Here is a 16408-nt window from a genome sequence, read left to right on the forward strand (position 1 = left end):
TTGCTCTTTTTGTTTCTACTTTCTTTTTTGTTTATTCCATAAGGTAAACCCTAGGATCATTTTGTTTGGGAACGCTCTTCTAGTGGAGATCTGGATTGAAACTGTGTTGAAACGGTACATTTATTTGTAAGGACGGGCACTCCACAATAGTGTTTTCTGAGAACTCAGAACCGTGGTCTGCCCCTATCACTTGGTTCTCCTTTTCACTCTGCCCCTCTCAGGCCTGTCTGTTGAGTAGTTTGGGCTGAATCAGCAGCAACAGGAGGAAAATAAGGTGTATGTGTGTGTGTGTGTGTGCATGTATGTATACACACATATACATACACACAAATTTTATAAAGCTAAATCCATTCTTCTTAGAGAACTATACTTTTTCCTGTGATTCCCTTCCTTCTTACTCTTTTGGGGCTGACATGAACCTTTCAATTAAAAAGACTGCGATTAGAATTACTCTTTTTGTAAATGCCTAAGTAACAAAATACATTTTGGGAATTTTCCTGATAGGTGAAATCTCAAAGTCTGAATTTGATTAGTGTTTTCAACAGTCTGTATTGTGCAGGTCACCTCTGTTTGGGCAGGGATTTGTACCGGGGTCACTGTTGTGAAAGGAGTCTTTTCTTTATCGTATCTACTTACATGTTTCCCTTGCAGACCCTAAGTGTCACTCAACGGACCATCTGTTGAGTACCTTGAATGAGACCTGGCCCTCTCTGTAGACCCAAAGTCTGACGAGAGAGATGAGTAGGTGAGCGCAAAATTGTAATGAGAAGCTATTTTAGGACCAAATTTCTGATTTCTTCTGGGAAAATTAGGGCCCCAATGTTTGCTGAATGAATGCATGCATGCATGAATGCTACAAATTAAGACTCAGGATTGGGTTTTCTTTGGGGGGGTCTCCTGAAGAACCTAGATTGAATATGGGTGTGGTGGTAGTTTTTGCTTAGGGCATAGATCATCTAATTCCTTTTTGCCTTTAGTTGTAAATTACCGAGTTGGTTAAGGGAGTATATCTTGCTATCAAGTCTTCCTGTCCTGCTTTCACTTTGGGCCAGACTCAAGATATAGCAAGTGCCCGTTTCTTGCAGCCTGGGGTTAAGTGTGTCTTTATGGACTTTTTAAATATAGAAAATTAGAGTGCATTCCCCAAAATAGAAGAAATTAAGAACAGAATGAGCCAATCTTTCTAATGTGCCACTGTCAGCTGAAGCACTTCTCCACTACCGGCACGCAGTTCCAGGGCATCCTTGGCCTCTGATACATTCAAGACTCCCCAACCCTGTTTTCAACTGCTCACGGGATGGCTATATCTCCACATGGACAAACTTCTTGTTCATTTCTTAAAACAACCCTTCAGCCACCAACCCTGCCAGTCGATCTGCAAGAGCCTCCAACCCCTTCCACATATTGGGACATTGGTTTCATAGCTGCTCCTCCCACTAAATTATGAATTCACAGAGAGCAGAGGTCAAACTTGAGGTGTTTTGTTTTTTTGCATGCACTATGTCATAGGGCTTGATGTAATAAAACCAGCTGAAAATGTTTCTTTGAACAAATGAATGTATCTGTTGACCTTTACTTCCCTTAAACATATTAAAGTTAGGTAATGCTCTCTGAACTTCCCACAGAAAAGGGACCTACTTAAGATTCCAGTGTGAGCCTGCCTGGTGGCACATAGGTTGAAGTCTCAGCACTATCAAGTTATTGCCAGCCACTGCAGTATGAGTTCTATCCCCAGCCAGAGAGCTCATCCACATGGCACAGCAGACCTCTCCTGTCTCTCCTGCTGCTCCCCTCAGCAGTGTATTTCAGTAGATCTGCCTGTTCTGTTCCCCACTCTGTTTCTGGTAAATCCTCTCACCCCACTGCACCTCTGGCCTGTACCCCAGTTCTTGTATGTGTAAATAAAATCTTAAAAAAAAAAAGGATTCCAGTGTGACTTCCCTCCTTTACATGAAAGGAGCAGCCCCCTGGGAAAGTCCTGAACTCTCTAACTCTACAAGCTTGCTTAATTCTCCTTTTCATTACTAACTTGACTCTCAGCATAAACAAATGGTAAAGGACCTAAATATTTTGCAGTATGATACCAAAAAGATAATTTGGCCTAACTTGGGTAAAATGTATGAAGGTGCTTTGGTAACTTTAAATACCAAACCCATATGTGATGTATGCATAGCTATATACACACAAGGTTTAAATGGGTTTCTAGAAGGTACTTAAAAAAAGTCAAATGTATTGATTAAAATTGTGGTCCCACATAAAAGTGATGAAATTTCCACTTTTATAGGAAAGCATTTTCGTGTCTACACATGCAGTGTCACTGAAGATTCTGTGGAGGGAAGAGCTGATAATTTGGAGAGAATTGTGGGGCCCTAGCACATGCCTTCTGACTGGTCAGTTTGAGGGTGTGCTGGCATGTCTGAATGACTGCTCCTTCTAAAAGTCAAGTCAGTGGTGGAGAACTATGGGTGTACTGGTAGCAGGTGTGGCATGATGACACCTAAAGGGTATGATTCTATGCCTCAAAGTTATATAAACCACTGTTACCTCAAAAAAAAAAAATTAAAAATCAGCCCAGAAAATAAAGCCATCCCTCAGAAACAGGGCCCCCAAAAGCATTTGATGGCTCAAGACATGCTACTCAAAAAAAAACACGCCTTGAAGAAATCTGAGAAAATGGCAGTAAAAGTCTAACCCTTCCCCTGTCCTTCTCCCTCGAACAAGTCCTCAGCGCTCATGTGAGGATCCCTCTCTTTACCTGAAGGAAAGGTGCATCCTCCTTCCAAGGACAAGACAGAGGCAACCCAGAACAGTCGGAACAGGCCTTGCTCAGTGTCACCCAGTTGACTACACTTCCCCCGTACTCTCTGACCTGTCGTATTTCTGTAGACTGCTCACTCTTCATCAAGCCCAGCATAAAACCGGTCACGATTAATTGCTTCTTGTCTTCATTACCTTACAAAGATTCCTGTATCACATAAAACATGTTAATCTTTATAATCCTGTTCACCTTTTTAAGTTTAGTTTTTAGACCCAGCCAGGGACCCTAAGAGAGTTGAGGATAACTTTTTCCTCCCCTACACATTTCGTCCAAATTCTTTTTAGTTTAGAGAGGTTCTGGAAATAGAGAGGTCTTTCCAGTGGTGGGGTGGGAGTAGAGAAGAGCCAAAGGCATCCTCAAAGGAAAAGAAGAGGTCTCAAAGTTTCAAAACTTCAGCGGGGAGTGGGAGGAAATGAGAAAATAGACCTTGATGCATGTGAAGAAATCAAATAACTCTCCACATCTTAGAGCAGATTGAATTTACATTTTACTTAAAAAAAAAGGGAGGGGGTGAGGTACATACACAGGGAGGAAAATAGGGCGGGAACAACAATGGTCTGAAATGGATCTCTACAATTCCCCCTCTATTGATAGAGCTTGGTCTGTCGGGCAAGGTTTCTCCAGCTGGCTTACAACTGCTTACAATATTAACAAGGTTGCAGACAAGGGAACTGCCAAGTGTAGGCCTTCATGGAAAGGACAGGAAGGTATCATATACAATGTAAGTTTACAATACATAACATTTTCTTTAAATGATGTAACGCAGTCGCAGGAAGAAGTTAACAATACTAACACGAGAATAATCAAATTTTTGTTTGTTATCCATGTACAGCAACTAACTGCTTTACAAAAAAGCAAAATAATACAATATATCATCACATGTATTTACAGTGTAGTAAATATACTTTTCTGTCAAATTTTACACAAACTATTTACAGGTGAATATACTGCATTAAAAAAAATTGTGTGGCTGACACTAGGAGTGAATTTTTGTATAAGTCCATTGCATAACATTGAATAAGACATGCCTCATTATTGGGGGGTGGGTGGGGAATGTAAAAACAAAAAAGCTGAAACAAAATTGAAAAACCCTAAAACCCATGAAACAGGAAGGGTTGCTGGCTTATATTCAGTCTGCCCCTGCACATCCACCGGTGGGGGTAGAAGCTGACAGTCGCTGTGGCATCCTTGGTGCCAGGCTCAGGACCCTCAGAGCCAACATTTGGTAATGAAGAGGTGTTAAGTGGGTGAAGGACAGAGCACTCACCAGGTCCCCCAAAGCTAGTGAACTGCCTTGCAGTGTTGGCAAACAAGGTCATGTCCTGGGACGGGAACACTGGTAATGTGGGTAAATTAAATAGGAAAAGATGGTGAGTTACCATTTTCCTCTTTAAAAAGTCAGGGGAAAATACCTACCTACCTAGAATGGCCTTAGAATGACTTAGAGTGACCTTTCAAATTACACAAAATGGGCAACTTGCTCTGAACTTCAAAATTTCTTGTGTAGATTACAGTTTTGAGGCTTAAAAAAGTGTTTGTTTTCTCAAGCAAAGCACACTGGGGAGTATGCTTAACTCATGTTCATTTTAGTTACTTGGAAAGTGAGATTTTCCTCAAAATCAGTTCTTTAAACAAGGTAAATTTGAAATCTTAGTAAGTTTTCAAATTCCCAGGGTGCACTGGTCAAAATTATTTTTGCGTTCAAAGAAGGCTCAATTTTGATTTGTGCAACGCTGATCGTTTCATGAGGTACTTCAAGTGAGTTCATTACACTGGAGGGAGATAATAAGAAATACCATACCTTGGAAAACTTCTGTATGGAAAGATACACATTTTAAACAGTAAACCTTTCGAAGTTTCTCTACTTTGATGGGAAAAGCAAAGTAGCATAACAACACCCAATGTTGTATGTACCAAACTATCCAACAAAGAAGAAAAAGGTCAAACCAAAATGATTTACAGGGTTACAACTGCTTTTTATTCCAGAAGCCAAGTAGTTGTGATATCTATACCAGAAGCACAGAGTTGCGTGAGAACCAAGACCTGAAGGGTAGCTTGGCGTCCTTGGCACTGGCTGTTAACGATCTATTTCTAAACTCAGCTTGAGTCTTAGCTTCTGTATAGTCTCAGTTGTTCTGTTGTCAAACATTCCATTTTAGTGCAGCTCCTACAATAGTTATAAACAAAAGTGTAGTGAATTGCACCTGTTTTCAATATTTTCCAACAATTCTATGTCAAAATAATTATTATACTAAGAATTTCTTTTCCTTTTATTTTGGCAAACGGTTCTTTTCCCAAGACTGTAAACAAATTAACAAAATTAAATTCTTGTTATTTCTGAATATCAAAAGCAATTTTATTTACATTAACATATTACATTGTTATTGTGTGGGTAAATGTGAAATGTGTTATATTATTAAAATCAGAACACTTAAAAGTACCATTATTTATTGATTTAGCTGTGGAATTTAATTTACTGAAATCCACTCATAAAATAGCACTATAGGAAACCTTCCCTCCCCTCAGTTTCCTTTCCCCTTCCAAAGCTGTTACATCTTAACACATAAAGGGAACTTGGGAGTAGGGGGCTCTTTTTGCAATAAATATGGTTTAGTTCTTAATCGGAACACCCAGATACTAATATGCTCACTGAAGTCAAATTATTTTACACACTTCAGGTACCACAAGAAAATGAATCTGCATTATTCTGGAAATTCCAAGGCCACGAGAACCCACACCTCAGTGGAACAACAGCCCTCAGGTCCCCTGTTGTCCCACTAATGTAGGCTGACCAGGCTTTTCACAGTGATCACATGCAATTCTATCAGATAGAATCTAAATGTCTTGTTAAAGAGAAACCTGATTTTTTTGGAGGGGAGGGAGAAGATTAAAGACATTTAAGAATCATTTTGTCAAAGAAATTCCTGATAATATATACCATACTCTATATTGTTGGGGTAATTATTAAACAAAATAAAAGCATCAGCTACTCTAAAATCACGTACCATTAATTTTGCTATGGAGCTAATGCAAATATCTATGAAAATTACCTTCTAGGAACAATTTTCAACATATTGTTCATGGATTACCCTGCTCAGAATTATTTAGGAGAAAGGAGGAGGAGGAGAAAAATGTACAGTTACTATACTTAGTATAGTTTTGGCATACAAAAAACAAAAAACAACAACTTTTAGCATATTTAAAGAACAAAAGATAATCAACTGGAGAAAAATAAACTAGTTTGGATAAGGCCTCAGAACCCATAGCTTTAATTTGGTAATGTTAAGCTAAAACGTGGTTATGCTTATTTTCCTGTAATTATTGCTAACACTCAAGTGTTAGTATTTAAGAACCCACTAAAAAATACTAAGTCCCTCCACCCCCCCCCCCCACAAAGTACCTTGCCTGTGGCTTTATGGTATGAAGTCACTGAGGCTTGACCTCCATCATTCCTTCAGTTTTGTAAGGTAAAAAAAGTACACAGCTAAAAGTCAGATTAAACATACTGGGATTATAGTATTATTTTTCCCATAAACTTCTACCTTGAAAAGTGTGTAAATAAGACTAACACTTTACTTTGTATGATGAAGGGGAAAAAATAGAAGGCAGAGCTCTGTGCAAATGGCTTTCATAGCTGGCCAGTAGTAGCAGGATTCAAGAATTCATCCTCTTGCTCACAATCAGGATGTTCTCAGTTCAAGTGTCTGGATCTCCCACTGTCTTTGCAGTTGTTTTGAAAACTTGCTTAAACCAGACACACGCCAAAAACAGAAGGAAAAAAACGTTAAAGAAAAAGCAGCATTAAGTTTAGGCAATGCTTCCAAGATTTGATCATCTGGCAACATGGCAGACTGGATGGGCTCATTGTAAAACAGGAAGTGCAGCATCACAGCACGGTGGTGAAGGGGTCACTAGTGAAGAGCCCGTGTAAAGTCAAGTCTGTTTGAAAAAGGAAAGAAAGAAAGCTTCACACGATCTTCTTAATGCTATTACGTTTGAAACTGCCAGCACTTCTTTGTTTCTGCACTTGGCTTGCGGATCCATGGCGAGTTCGTCCACTGTTACAGTGCCCAGTGGTGGGGGAGAGTTCAACGTTCTCCTTGTCGATTCCTGGAGAGAGAGAGAGAGCAGTCAGTCATCCCTTTCCTCTGGGGTGAAGCTCCAGGATTGAATCTCATGAATTGTATAGGAGATACAACCTGGCAAACTGTTTTTGAATGTTTCATTTTAGCAGTCAACTGTGAGAATGTTTACAAAGACTTAGTCACACAGAAAAACCTTACATTTGTTAAGGAAAATTTGCTATCGCAGCCAAAAAACCCCAAGAAATTGCAAAGAAAAGCTACAGACAGGCAGGCTTGAGCTGAATGCTAGGCTAGCAGTCACCAAGAAAAACTAGAACTCCTTCCTCCAAATCATACCAGAAGCTTCCAGCAGAGGTCAGCTGCTAGTTACATATCCTTAATGGTGTTCTACACAATGTTCTCCAGTTGCAGAAGGTAATGAAATCTGTCATTTTAAAGAAAGGCAGATGCCTTTAAAAAAAAGTTAAATCAGTGCTCAAATATTTATTGAGAAAATAATGTATCACAAAGGTCACAGTGTAGGGTATTTGCTTTGACCTTTTCAAATATGGCAAGTCATTCTGCACTTTGAACAGATTCCATTTATTTCTCTCATGAAGGAGAGTAAACCTTCCAAAACTGAGTCTTACGATGAATTTTACAAATAGTCTAAGCAGTAACTTCATAAAAAAGCAAAAACAAGACATTGTTTTTATCCATCAGCTTAGTGAACATAAAAGATGAGACAGGAAACAGAACAGTGGTTACCCCTGGGGAGGCAGTGACCACAACGGGGCATAATGTGGCTTTTTTGATCTGGATGTTGGATTTTCAAGTGTATTTACTTGAATGTTCACATTACACACTTACAACTTGTGTACCTTTCCATTAAATTTTAATAAAATTTACTAACATAATTAGACAGACTACCCACTTTTGGTATAATGACTAGTGGGAGAGCAAAGAACTAGAGAGCATTTTAATCAAAATTGAAAATACTGATTGATATTTACTGATACATAAAGACCATAATTTTGGAGGAAGGAAAAAGAAACCTCACAGACAGGGGAAAAAAAAAAAGGCTGGGAAAACATTCTTAGCTGTACTATCTGAATTTTTAAATAAACATTAAATTTGAGAATGGAAAGACCTCCGTCTTTGAATGTTACAAAATGTAACATTTCAAGTCAAAAAGTATGTCACAGAAAGTGTACATAGACCCACTCATCAATTGTTTGCTCATGAACAGGAAATGGATTCTTCTTTCTTGGAGTCGCGTATCCTTCATTTGAATTCAGCACTGAATTAAATTCAAGGTATAAAGCCTCTAAATATGCATGGCCTGATTTATATAAGCTCAACAGGTTTGCCGTTATGGACTTATCAAAGAAACAATGCCCATTTGTCAGTATTTTTTTTTAAATGAAAAAGAGCACAGGCCCAGGAGTGTGAATGGAGTTAAAAATGTTAGCAACACCTCCCCAGGAGCCAAGCTTAGAGAACCCATATCTCAAATCTGTTCAGTTCCAATTTGGTCCCTATGTAGGAAGAAAAGACATCACAACAGTCATAAAACTTTTCTCTGGATAACAAAATTCTGGGTAATTTTTATTTCCTCCACATATTTATTTGCATCTTCTCCACAGTTATTTTAAAAAATAACAAAACTGGGGCCTCCCTGGTGGTGCAAGGGGTTAAGCACCGCACTATGAAGCAATTCGCAGCCTCTGAAGCACGAGTTTGATCCCCGGCTGGCCACGGAGAAATCCACATAGCGAGGCAGACCTCTCCTGTCTTGCCCACTGCTCCCCTCAGCAGTGTATTTTGGTCAGTCTGCCTGTTCTGCTCCCCACTCTGTCTCTGGTGGATCAACTCACCCCTCCCCCTGCATCTCTGGCCTGTGCCCCAGCTCTTGTATGCATAAATAAATCTTTAAAAAAAAAATAAAAAAATAACAAAACTGAAAGACGGCTGCTCGTGAAGTCCTGAGTATACCGTGAACTGAGATGTTTATAGTTTTTTCATGCCTTGCCTATCATTATAAAATTCTCTTTACAATTTTTCCCATTTCTATTTCCTTTGTGATGCATTCTTCTCTTGCCAGACAAAATGACCTTCTTTTCTCTCGGCTGCTTTATATTTATTACATTTTGTATATACTATCACAATTTGTATATACATCTGCCTTCCTCTTCTGGAGTAAAAGACCTTAGAGGGACAAAGATGATTCACTTTTGTTTTTCTCTAAGATCTAGTTGATGTCTTTTTCAATCAATATTGGTGAAACTGGATGGTCCCATTTTTTAGTGATGGCTTATAATTCAGAGCCAAAAACATGTAATCCCTGATCTCTGGGGAGTGGTGCCATATTTCTAGTGGAAAAATAAAAAAAAAATTTTTTTTGCTTCCTCTATCAAAAATTACCAGGAACTTGTCAGGTATCTGACCTCCCATTTCCTTAAATTTGCATGTGACCTTCAAGTTCAAGTTTAATAGCTCTTTATCTTCCTGATTTCCTTAATTGGAAATAATATTCAGGCAAAACTAGGGCTTTAAACAGAGACAAATTGTAGATGGCCATCAGGAGGGGCACTTGAGGGTTTGTAGCTCTGTCAGCAACCTACCACCTTGGAGCACTTTCTTGTGCTTTCAAACTTTTGGTAGAGCCTCCCAGCTCTGGACCATGACTCACTGTGGGGGGAAGCATTCATTTCATTGCAAGGTGACATTCTGAGGTGATATTCATTGCAAGGCTCCCATCTGAGGACAAGAGCCTGGCTCAGTGGTATTCTTAGGTAATTGTAGTCAACGGATTATGTCACCAGGGTTAAGGTCTCTCTGAAGAACTACTAAGAATATTTAATTTTGCTTTGTTAAACAAAAATAACCTTCATACCTCCAAATAAAAATTAAAAAGCCTATTTCTCTCCTGTTAAGCATTAGGGGAAAAATGCAGGCTATAAAGGTGTACACACACTACGAAAAGAAATGCATCCAAATTGTAACAGGCAGTAATTATCCTACAGCAGTGGGACTGTGGGTGATTGCCCCCTATTTTTCTTAAAATCCTAATTTTTTCCTTAATGAGCATTTGTTCTTTTAATTGAAAATGTTAAAATATTACTGAGCATGGTCTCTCATAACCCAAAAATTCAATGCTATGTGAGATACTAATGACCCACTTCAACTCTCAAAATTAATTTTCAATTCAATTCAATTCTTGTTTTTGTATGTATTTCCTACTTAGTGACCCAACTCTATAAGTAACGGGTCATCGTGGCATGACAGATTCCTAAATGCAACCTCATAGCAAAGATGTTTTAAGGATCAAAGGAGAAACTGACATACAATCTTAGAGGGGAGTCTTAAAAATGCAAACACACAGAGACACAGAGACACAGACACAGTTTCTCTCTTTCCCTCCCTTCCTCCCTCCCTCCTTCCCTCCCTCCCTCCCTCTCTCTCTCTCTCCAGCATCTTGGAAAAGCCAAGTTAGTATGAAGCCATGATCAGATTATCTTGGTTCTAAGCATTTAGGTTTCTAAGCAGAATTCTCACTTTTGAGAATTTTGGCAGTGTCCTTTCTTTTTACCTTGTAAAATTCAATCTAGAAACCTCCCTAGAAGCTGGTAAAGGATTATGGTTTCAATATTCTACAGGACAAACTCTCAGATTATCAGCCAGACAGCTTAAATGGAGACAGAACCATCCTGTATTAGAATGTGCTGTATTTTAAATTAGTGAGTAGACCTGGGTATTGCACTCCTTTCCATCAAGGCCCTTATGAGGCTTTGTATTCTGGTCTCTCTCTTGTCCCTAAGCACAGGTTCTGTCTTTTGAGCCCCAGTGAGCAGAAAAGCAAAACCCACTAGGTGACAGAAAACCAGAGGCCACTGCCCCAAAGAAATAAAGGTGAACACTTCCATGGCTTTCATTTGCCTTTCAAATTCCCCCACAGATAAGCTGTGCTCAAACATGCAGCCAGTTACAAACATGCAGGGCAGAAAAAGCTGGAAATTCTCTTCAGCAGTGTATTAGTAAGCATTATGTGTCAATGAACTGTGGTGGTTTTAGATAAAGATAAAAAACCTAAAATAAAAGGTACTATTTTCCAAATTTAGTGAACTGAGTAAATGGGGAAAATAATTCTGAGATTACATTTACAGTTACTTGGAGTTCTATGTCCTTCTCTTCGGCTTAAATGTGAGTTCCTTGAAGGCAGGTATCAGGGTTTGACAACTAGGGACAACAATTCAATCTGACAAATTATAATCTTTAGAAATCTATCTTTTTTTAAACATCAAAATGTCTTTCCAAATTGGAACCTAATATTTTCATGAAATAATTAAAAGATTGTTTCCTATTTGGTTCTTGAGAAACTGAGAAAAAAATGAGTGAAACTATGAGAAGTTACACAACAAAAATGAAAGACTAAATCTCTCAGCATCTGCACAGTACTAGCAGGTTACGTGACTCTGCATTGTTTTGTTCATTACATCTACAATATGGCAAAACTGTCAGAAAACTCTTATATGTATGAGAGAGCAAACACGTCAGAAGATCCAGGTTTGAGCCTTGGTTGGACCAGAACTTTTACTTGGTTCTAGTTCTTAAACTGGCAATTAAGGATATTAGTACACTTGCCTATTTCAAAGGGTTGTTAGAAGAATCAGATAAGATAATCTATGTGAAAACTTTCTGCACATAGAGAAAATAATGACTATATAAATTAAGATGGTCCCAATGCCTGAAATAAAAAAGACTAAGTGATGTACTGAAAGGAGTTTTAGAACAAAGGCAAAGGACTTAAATTATGTACTGGAATTTGTAAAATTTGTAAACCTAATAAGCACAAAATATAAATATTAGAAGAAATCATAATCATGGCATGTTCTTATGCAATAGTAAATAAATTCATAGAACTGCATTAAATATATATATATATAAATATTTGTATTTTGAGCTAGATCTATGAAATAACTATGAGGATTCAAATAATATTTTAGTTACCTTTAATCAATTATGAATACTACTTTTTTTGTTAAGGTTTGGTCTTTGTAAAAAAGTTATAGGAGAATCAAAGAAAGAAAAGACTTCTTTTATAGACTGGACATAAGTGTATCATCTTTTTTTCTTTTCATTCCTTACCAATGACCACATTCCTTTTCTTTTAAAAAAAGAAAACCCATACACAGGTGAAAACCCATACACAGGTGAAGTTTCAATTTCTAAGGGACTGTTAAGGTTAACTTTATATTTGGGAGAACAAATCTTTTCTAAGCTAAAAACTTTCCTCAAGTCACAAGCCCTCCTATATCTATTAACTGTCCTTGGAGTCTCTTGTTAACTAGCCTGTGTTAGTCTAGAACTGGGGCACATTTTCAGTGTTCAGGGGGAGGATAAGCAGTTCCTTAACTGACACAGGACAGCCCTGCAGTGCTGGCACACCCAGACCTTAAAGCAGTGCTGGACAAACTGCTCAGTGCTTATGACAGACTGTGTTGACGGGGCTGGTGAATGACGTCTCATGCCATGTGCCCAGGATGAGCAGAGGGTAAGCAATATTTCGTGCAATGATGACTAAAGTAAAGAGTACCTTGATGAGGGAACAGCTGCATGAAAACTGCTGATTTAGAGCAAGGCAGAGAAGCTTCACAGAGAGAATGGAAGAAAACATAAAAGTGAGTCATGTCCATAAGATTTTCAAAAAGAGTGAAATATGATTAGACACTGGATAATAGTTATGTTCCCTGGTTTTCAGATGGAAACTGAATTCAGATAATTATGTTTCTAATGTTATGATCTATAAATAAATGGTAGAATTTACAACTGTACAGATAGATGTGTTTTTTACCACCTTTATCAGAATCAAGAATTTTAGTTTAAGTCAAAAATGAAACTAAAAAATGAGATGAAAAGCTAGCAGAGATTATACTAAGCAATTGCTTAGTTTAAAACTATTTTTTTCTCTTAAGTACAGAGTAATAACAAAAACAAAGAAGGAAAATAAATCAGGAAAATGCAAATAATAGTAATATCAAAAGCACCTTCCTAAAATATCAAAATTGTTTCAGAGATTTTAAGTAATCACAAAATAGAGGCCTTGAGATTTCCTCTAAGAGTTCTCTTATTAAACATGGTAGTAAGCGTATTGGGAATGTTACTGACTCAGAGCTAAGTCTGTATTTAGAGAAATGGTTCTGATGAACTCTATGCACATAGCTGTCAGAACTCTTGGTTAAGGAATGCTTATAATTCCTAGTTGATTTACCCAGCTTCCCAGGAGAAAGGTCTGTATTACAGAAGCAAAGTGACTGAATAACTGACAAGCTTGGACACTGTCTCAAAAGAAAGTAGAAGAAATGAATTTAAAATAAATTTCAAATAATTAGGTTTTAGCTCTAAAAAAAAAAAAAAAAGCAAACATCATGCTCCAATACTAATGGTAAAACAAAGAAAAAAATCAAAGGAAAAAAAAATAGAAGGTTTTTCCTACTAAAACCATGCACAATAAATCACAAGTCAGTTTTGTTAAAAAAAAAAAAAACAAAAAACCAACTAACTTATACCTCGTTTTTTCAGCCAAAAAGTTATAAAACCTTTTTCATACCAGATTTTTCCAGAACTATCAGAATACTTTATACTTAAGGTACAACATGACAAGTACTACAGAAGAGGTCTGAACAGTTATCTATACACATTTTATGACTTACTATTCTGAAATCTAGTTGAGGGCAGGTATCATGTCCTAACGGCTCCCTTACTTCTTTGGATAAAACAATGGGTCAAACAGAATTCCTTACATATAGCAAACAATAAAAACCCACAGAATATTCAGAATTTGGTTATTTTCTACAGAGTGGTGTAGCACATGTAAAATCTGTTAAACAATATGGACTACATGGAAATAACAACTGTAGCTCAAAAGTGAGATCCATAGGCAAAAACTGTCAGGTCTTTGGTAACCAGGGTCTTTTTCATCTTTAAATGTCCCAGAGCCTAACGGACATTACAAAATAGGTGCTCGAATGTTTACTGAATCACGGTAAAAAATATTAGGAGAGCTTGGTAGAGTGTACAATTTAATGCATTGGAAATGAATTTTAATGAGTTCTAAGTGCATATAATTCCATTTGTATTTTTATTTCCAATATACCTGCTCTTCAGTATCGAAAGACATCATAGGGTCACTGTGCTTGAAATGAATACTTGAAATATTATAAGACATTCAAAATAAGGCTTTAAAAAAGGCTCTCTCTCACACATACAAGGTTTCTCTGCTCATCACCTAAGAAAACCACTCATGGCTTAGTCTTAAACGAGATAGTCCCAGATATATCATTTTTAGGTAGATGCTTTTATTTTCTAGCTTTAATTATGGTTTTCAATTCATGTTCAGCTCAGCTATACTAGTAATGGATCATAATATTAAATTTGAAATAGTCTTCTATATATAGTAAGTGCTATCCTGAAGTTTCTCTTTGGGGAATTTGGGGAGACAAAAGTCCCTATGGCTCACAGGGCCACAGGTGACACATTATATGCACTGAGTTCTGTCTGAGTAGAATGCTCTGGCTTCGCTGATACTAAAGTGCAATCTCTATGAGGGAGGGATTCAGAAGCCAGTGACTTAAGTATCTGAAACAGACTTATAAAACAATTCCCCCTGTGCCAGGATAGATAAGTAAGCTATGATAATTTGTTTAAAAGAATGCATTTTCAGAGACAATTGCTTTATGTAACTGATCACCCCACTTCAAAAGCTTAGGAAAAATAAATTAAAAAAAAAGCTTATGAGTGATGAATTATCATCAGAATTTTTATTTAAGTATGATTTAATACTTGGGTGGGGGAAGAGGGAAAGTTGATGAGTATCTTATCTGATTTGACAGCAAAGAACGTTGGAGATCAAAAGAAAACACAGCTTAGCAGTCAATCTTGCTAAGCACCAAGACCTAGAAAGCAGTCTTCATTAATGTGGAAGTTGCAGCATAGGGTTCAATAATGTGCAGATCAGCAACTTTTGCCTTTTGACATGGGACGGCATAACTTTCACCTGCTTTTAATACTTAGTAAACTGGGGGCAGGGTGATGTTGGGTAATTTGATGGCAAGTCAATTTATGCTTCATTTCAAGGAGTGATGCAGAGCTTCTTTAAATATTTCTGCTGGTGACCTACTCATGTGAGTGGAGCTAGGGAAATTTTTTGGTGTATGGCCAACTAAATAGCAAAGTTGAAATTTGAGACTAAGTTAGGATAAGAGTCATCACTTCTTTTAGATCTTTGATATCAGCAAACTAGGTTCCATAAAGAATGAAGAGATAAGGATATAAGATTATATGGAACTAAAGATAAAAAGCAGTACACCTAATTACAAACTATTACCTCTTATAGGAGGTATTTTATAAGCTAATAACAAAATCACAGTAACTAGGTACATAGTGGAGATGAGTCTACAATGCAGATACAAATGGGTATTGTGGAAGAGTAAAGTTACTGTTGAAAAAGAAATCCTTTCTCTAAAAACATAGTTATCTGGCAAACCAAAGGACACACATTTTACAGTTTAGAGATAGGAAATGCTGAACACAGTGCAGTGATTCTGCTTAGCTCATTCTATTACATTTAAAGCTTCAGTTTCTTTGAGAACAGCCAGGGTATAGTTGTCTACTCAGGCAGCCATCTTTGGAGAGCTACTGGAGGTGGTTCTGATTGATTTAAAAATGGAACCTAAAACCATACTTGTTATTCTCCAGTTTTTACAATTTTAAATAAGAGGCTGTAGAGTAGGGTACTTTTCTAAGCAAATTGTATAGCCAATGTCCAACCAACAAGGACATAAACAATTAGGCAACTAGCGGGGGGAACCTGTACTCATACCTTTAGCCTCAACCTGACTACTGTTTCCATTAGTGTGCAACAATGGGTAGAAAACCCTCTAACGATCCCTGGGTAAAGAAAAGTCAATGTAGAAACAACTAATCATTTGGACAAGTTTAATACCACTTCAGCAGACGAAGAGACAAAAGTTTGGTCAAAATGAATCAAACTTTAATAGGATGAATATATACAGAATAGTTGTTTTCTAATTGTGATCAACTTTTAGTGGCTGGCCTTATAAACAATACCTAACCTGGAAAACAGAGAGGTCTACAAAAGAAAAGGACTTGTAGACTTAAAGTAAGGCAGGAAGTAATGCGATCAAAATAAACAGATAGATGAAAGGAAAGGGGAAGCAGAAGGGAAAGAAGACAGATGATAGTAAGATGGGTAACCATGGAATGCAGCAAATGTTTTGATATTGCAATATGGACCGGTAACCAACCACTGGCATTGGTTCTAGACAAGAACTGTATGGTAAAACAATTAACTTAGTTCTTCTAAACCTCAGAATCTCAATTACACATAATAATGCGAACTTAAAACCAAATTAGTGCTAACAATTATTTTTTGGTGGGGGGGAGAAAGAATTCAGTGGCTGCAATATCTAGAACAAAGTAAAGTTTAAGCTCTGCCCTGGAGCAA

At 37.5% G+C, this 16408-nt stretch overlaps 1 protein-coding gene across 1 annotated transcript in view; it reads right to left on the reverse strand.

Annotated features, from left to right (window-relative positions):
* Nucleotides 1–3256: 3256 nt before the first annotated feature.
* NF1 (neurofibromin 1) overlaps nucleotides 3257–16408 on the reverse strand; it is a 253568-nt gene continuing 240416 nt past the window's right edge. The window contains exons 57-58 of the mRNA XM_054689838.1: nucleotides 6219–6928; nucleotides 3257–4985 (exon numbers count right to left, since the gene is read on the reverse strand). Coding sequence (XP_054545813.1) covers nucleotides 6786–6928 — 143 coding nt within the window. The 3' untranslated portion in view covers nucleotides 3257–4985; nucleotides 6219–6785. The remainder of the gene's footprint in view (nucleotides 4986–6218; nucleotides 6929–16408) is intronic.

This window comes from Talpa occidentalis, unplaced genomic scaffold (genome assembly GCF_014898055.3).
Source record: "Talpa occidentalis isolate TD23 unplaced genomic scaffold, MPIMG_talOcc4v2.1 talOcc4.7, whole genome shotgun sequence".
NCBI classification, from domain to species: Eukaryota; Metazoa; Chordata; class Mammalia; order Eulipotyphla; family Talpidae; genus Talpa; species Talpa occidentalis.